We start from the raw sequence: 5,208 nt of genomic DNA, 5'->3' as shown, positions 1-5,208 counted from the left end.
CTCATGTGCTTTTCTTTCGGAAACGGGAATGGGAAATGATGGATATTAACTGTATCGGCGTCACTCACCAGACGACAATGGCAGAACATTTAGCATTTAGAGGCGTGAATATCGACGTTAACAACACATCGAAGTTGACAACACATGGGTCGTACCATATTCTCCCCTTTTGTTTAATTCACATTCAAAACTCATGTCAATGTTGAATATTGCAGATTGGTGTAATCGATCAAATACGTTTGCAAGTACGTCACCAAAGAAAGCAACATAGCGGTTATTGGCCTTGAACGATATGAGATCAGCAGTATCAAATGGATCGATATGTGAACTGCAATAAAGCGCTTTGTAGGATATTTACTTTTGCAATTCATGAAAGTTTTCCGACTGTTTTGCGTCTCGCGGTTCAACTTCATTTAAGTCATCGCGCATTGTGAATGGTACAGTGTGTGCAACATTTTGAGAAGCATGCCAGCAGTAGCATTTGCTGGAACATGATAATCACTGGAAACAGACGAAGGACAATGCGATAGTAGTTCGCATGCCACTGAAGTTCGCATACTACACAAGGAAATCGGGAAATGCTATGTTTTTCACACGGCCAGATATATGTGGTGTGTTGACGAGTTGGAAACCCATCTTCTCTATATATTTACGCACCAGAACAGAAATCAAAAAATTATGTTTATTAAGTTGCGCTACATAAAAAAAAATGTAGAAAAATCGTAAATAAATCATTTTCGACAGAATATAATTTCAACTTTTTTTCATTTCAAAACACATATGTAATTTCACGCAGGGCAACGGCTGCGGGGTCAGCTAGTTTTTGAATAAAAATGTAATTCGTTATGTTTAATCGAATATTATGATATAGAAATTTTAAATAGAGGAACGTTGTTCCATTAAAACACGTGAACAAACGAACTTCTTAGAAATAAGTATTTAATTAGAGACGTTTATGAGGTTATGATTAATTATATTGTTCAAAACGTTGTTAATAAATGTCTAAATCAATTTGAATTAAATAATAGTTTTATTTTCTTTAATTTTGTTTTATTACTGCAATAGAATAATCTATTTAAGATTTTACTTCTTCAAACTTTATAGTTCGAACTATTCGAATAATGCGAATAATTCGAGCAATTCGAAATATTCGATATTTGACTCGAATATCGCATCGAATCTAATACTATGTTTGGACCGACAACGAAAACATGTTTTCGTGGGAAAAACTGGTTTTCGCACGAAAACTTGTGTTTTCGTCCATGTAAAATCTGTCAAACGAAAACTTCTTGAAAACTTACATTCCACTCATTATAATCGGTGCCTGCTCTAGTTTAATCGATTTTTTTGGAAGACATATTTTGCCGGCCCTAAATTGTCACTTGATATTTGTTTACATTCCATATAAAATACAGCTGACAATTGATAATCGTTTCGAAAATGGAAAAACAAAAGTACAAAAAAAAAAGAAGTTGTTGGAGTGATAGGGCAGAAGCCCTATTAATTGAATTGTGGCGGAACAAAGTAAGTGCTTTTCGCGGACCTAAGAAGAACAGCCATATAGTGGAGGAAATGGCAATGGAGATGCAGCAACAAGGTGTGCATTTCACGGCGAGTGAAATAAAATCGAAAATGCACAACCTTTCACAGAGATATAGGCATGTAATTAAATAAAATTAAGAAAAAATAGAGCTTTTACATATATATCATGTTTTACAGGAAAGAGAAGACAGCAGTCGGGTCAACTGGCGGTTCTCCCTCGCAGTGGCCACTTTACGAGAAGATGAGAGCCGTACTGTTGCCGTACGTCAGCTACAATGCCGAGAACTTAGTGGAGGAAAGTTTTCAAAGTAAGAAACATTTGTTTTGTAATTCAATATATTATTTATATTTACATATATATATAAATTTTTAAAAAGGTTCTACCAACTCCGAACCACTCCAAATTTCGGTGGAAACGGCTGCGGTTGCTGCATCGCCATTGCCATCACCGATTTGCCTACCATCGCCCTCAGCTATGCCGATGTCGCCAAGCGATACTTCTTCGGTACCAGTACCGTCTCCCGAGCCGAGTGATGCTATCAATAAAAAAAGGAATAATTTTCAAAGCATAATTTTAAAAAAATTTGAACAAATAGAAAAGCAGCTCGAAAAAGCAAATCAGCAATCCATTGAAACCAGCAAAGAAATTAAGGACTTGACAAAAAAAATGGTTGAAAATGATAATAAAAAAAACCGAAATGATGGAACAATTTATAAAAGATTCTAAAGAAACAAATGAACGATTGCTTCAATTTCTAAATAAATAAAAAAATTAATGAATATAAGTATTTTCTGTTTAACGTTGACATGTATTAGTTTTTATATGGAAAATAAAATTGAATTTTGTTTGGTGTGTACAACTTTATCTTTGATTTAATGTATATGCAATTGTGTAAAATGTAGATATTCTGATACAATATGCACATGTACTTACCAAAATATGTACAAAGTGCTGTACGAATCATTTCTCCATTAATTTGGTCGTCAGATGCATATGAAATATCACACGGATTCTGGCGTCTAGTCTCCAACTCTTCCAAAGCGCGTAACCATTTAGCGTTTAGCGTGTCGTTGTTATCATTTAAAAAATTGTGAAGGACGCAACATGCTTTTATTATGGAGTTGGCATTCCGTACAGAGTTGTCAATTCCTTTTCCGATGCGTCGAAAGCGGGCCTTGAGGTGTCCAAAAGCATTTTCGACAACTCTACGTGTTTTCGAAAGAGCGTAGTTGAATACCTTCTCACCATTATTTTGATTTTCGCTAAATGAATACGGTTTCATTAGTTGTTTGCTAAATCGAAAAGCCGAATCCCCAATAATGAATACTGGCACATTTACGCCTGAAATTTCTCTAGACATTTCGCTTAGTAAAGGACAACTATCCATTTCTTTTTTAAGTGATGACGTCTCATAAATTTGAGAGTCATTACATCGCCCGGGACTTCCTACGTTTATGTAAGTAAAACGGTATCTGAAAATATATTGTAAACATTACTTATGTACTTATACATATGTACATATATTGAGTTTTTAGACTTTACTTAGCGTCATCTAATGCCATTAAAACGGTGGAATACCATCCTTTACAATTATAATAATCAACAGCTTCGTCAGATGATGGATGAATCTCAATGTGGCATCCGTCTGTAAACAATTATTAGAACATTAGCGCAAATTTAAGATTTTATAACCAATATTACCAATTGCTCCTAAGCATGTGGGAATCCAATTACCTCGAAACCAGTCACCAATTCGGTTATATTTTCTCTGTTTAGAGGCACCATTTTAAAACAGGATGGTTGCAGTAATCTCCAGATTTCGGTGCAAAATTCCAGTAAAATTTCGCAAACCGTAGATTTTCCTACACCGAACATGTTGGCGATACTACGATACTCTGCAGATGACCCTAAAGCAAATAATGTTATAGCCACTCTTTTCTCGATAGGAATAGCTTTTCGGTAATTTGTATCCATTTTTTGTAACGGGCGGAGGATGTCACATAATTTATCAAAGGAACTTCGGTTCATGCGAAAGTGATCTTTAAAAAAAGCACAACCGTTTCGTTGGCAATCGTGTTCCCAAAACTGATTCTTACGTTGCTGGAATTAATAATATATAATTGAAAACTTTTGCATCAATAGGAACATATACACACTTTTGTACAACATGAATTAATCGGCATCCCAAGGTCCTTTATTAATTCTAATACGATTAGATGTTGTTTCTTTAACTCGGCTATCTTTTTTGCCAAGGCATGGTGCTGAGTAGTAAGACATTCCAATAGTTCTCTTGAAGAATTGTCGATGAGCAGGATATTTATTTGGCTTCTCAAAGCCAATGCTTTCGCAATTAACATCTTTTTCTCAGAATTCTAAAAAAACACGATCTTTAGTAATAATTATAAGCAAATATTAAAGATTTCAAAACTTACCATTCTCGTTGCTCAAATGTAAAAAAACAAATAAATTTGTGAGCTGTCAGTGAAAACTCAGCGAAAACACAAATTGTCGGTCCGAACGACTTACGTTCCACAACATACAAATGTGTTTTCAAAATGTTTTCAATGTCGGTCCGAACATACATAGTATAAGGATTCCATTCGATTGGAATCGAACCGGACTCGCACATCCCTAAATTAAAATCCCTTATACAAATAAAATGCTTTAGTTTCGTTATGTAAACAGTCTGCTAAAATATTGTAGCATAATGCATAATCAACATTAAAGCAACAACAAACGAAATTGCAGTTTCATATTTCGAATGCTTACGATTTAACTTGATTTTCGACCACTGCTGATTAAATTTTAGTTTTAAGAATTCAGTCTGAAGACCAACGGAAACGAATAAAGTTGAATTTTTCATATAACAATAATTCGTTTTATTTAAATACATGTATACGAGTATACATATAAGAGGAATAAAAATTAAAATATAACTCACGTGCATTTTTTCGTACCATATCCAGAACAGTCCATTTAACTATATCACCACATATCAACAACCCTACAAGACGGATAATAGTAAAGTAACTGGTCATCGATAGATTATCAGTAATTAATGCCTTAAGTATCCGTTATGTTATTTTTGTTCTAGCCTTGGGAAAAAAGTAACCATTTCTGCTCTTTCACTACACCGATTACGCGGTTATAGCCGAGTTAACAACAGCGCGCCAGTCGTTTCTTCTTTACGCAAGATGGCGTAAATTGGATATTCCAAACGAAGCCAGGTCCTTTTCCACCTGGTCTTTCTAACGGTGTGTAGGTTTTCCTCTTCCTCCGCTTCCACCTGCGGGAACTGCGTCGAATACTTTCTGTTGAGCTACCAAGCTTTTTTGATAGCTTCGAATCGCGATATAAAACAACGACGATATATATTTACAAAATATTTATTAATATAAATATATATATTACAACGAATACAAAGTTACGTGGCTGGTGGTTTACTAGGTGAAATGCAAATGCGTCTGCAGGTAGCGAATAAAAGAAACGAACTAGAAAATAATAGTCAAAAGTTGGTTGTCAAAAAAGTCTTGCGGTATTTTCGCTAGTTGACGCTGAAAGCGCGTAGTTCTAGTTTTATTCGCCGCATCGGGTCATGCTATATCTTTTTGGAAAGCTCATTTCACGCGCTAACACATGTTAGTCTAACTTTCAAAAGAATCGTT

The 5,208-nt window shown here is 35.0% G+C and overlaps 2 protein-coding genes across 2 annotated transcripts; one reads left to right on the top strand and one right to left on the bottom strand.

Moving 5' to 3' along the window:
• The first annotated feature begins 1,651 nt into the window (after nucleotides 1-1,651).
• On the top strand, nucleotides 1,652-2,341 carry LOC120779630. Its single transcript, XM_040111978.1, has 2 exons — nucleotides 1,652-1,850; nucleotides 1,920-2,341. The coding sequence occupies exons 1-2, from the start codon at nucleotides 1,709-1,711 to the stop codon at nucleotides 2,267-2,269; spliced, it is 492 nt and encodes a 163-aa protein (XP_039967912.1). The 5' UTR covers nucleotides 1,652-1,708; the 3' UTR covers nucleotides 2,270-2,341.
• Nucleotides 2,315-3,044, bottom strand: LOC120779551. Its single transcript, XM_040111891.1, has 2 exons — nucleotides 2,477-3,044; nucleotides 2,315-2,334 (listed from the first exon to the last, which is right to left on the bottom strand). Exons 1-2 carry the CDS (start codon nucleotides 2,928-2,930, stop codon nucleotides 2,315-2,317), a joined length of 474 nt encoding a protein of 157 aa, XP_039967825.1. The 5' UTR covers nucleotides 2,931-3,044.
• Nucleotides 3,045-5,208: the final 2,164 nt, after the last annotated feature.

This window comes from Bactrocera tryoni, unplaced genomic scaffold, assembly GCF_016617805.1.
Source record: "Bactrocera tryoni isolate S06 unplaced genomic scaffold, CSIRO_BtryS06_freeze2 scaffold_11, whole genome shotgun sequence".
Classification (NCBI taxonomy): domain Eukaryota; kingdom Metazoa; phylum Arthropoda; class Insecta; order Diptera; family Tephritidae; genus Bactrocera; species Bactrocera tryoni.
Note: the sequence above shows the minus strand (reverse complement) of the source record. Positions and strands in the feature narration are given on the sequence as shown.

Coding starts and splice junctions, on each gene's coding strand:
- LOC120779630 (XM_040111978.1), top strand. CDS start 1,709: ATGTTTTACAGGAAAGAGAAGACAGCAGTCGGGTCAACTGGCGGTTCT. Junction 1,851..1,919: donor AGTGGAGGAAAGTTTTCAAA/GTAAGAAACATT, acceptor ATTTTTAAAAAG/GTTCTACCAACTCCGAACCA.
- LOC120779551 (XM_040111891.1), bottom strand. CDS start 2,930: ATGGATAGTTGTCCTTTACTAAGCGAAATGTCTAGAGAAATTTCAGGC. Junction 2,335..2,476: donor AGCACTTTGTACATATTTTG/GTAAGTACATGT, acceptor AACGTTAAACAG/AAAATACTTATATTCATTAA.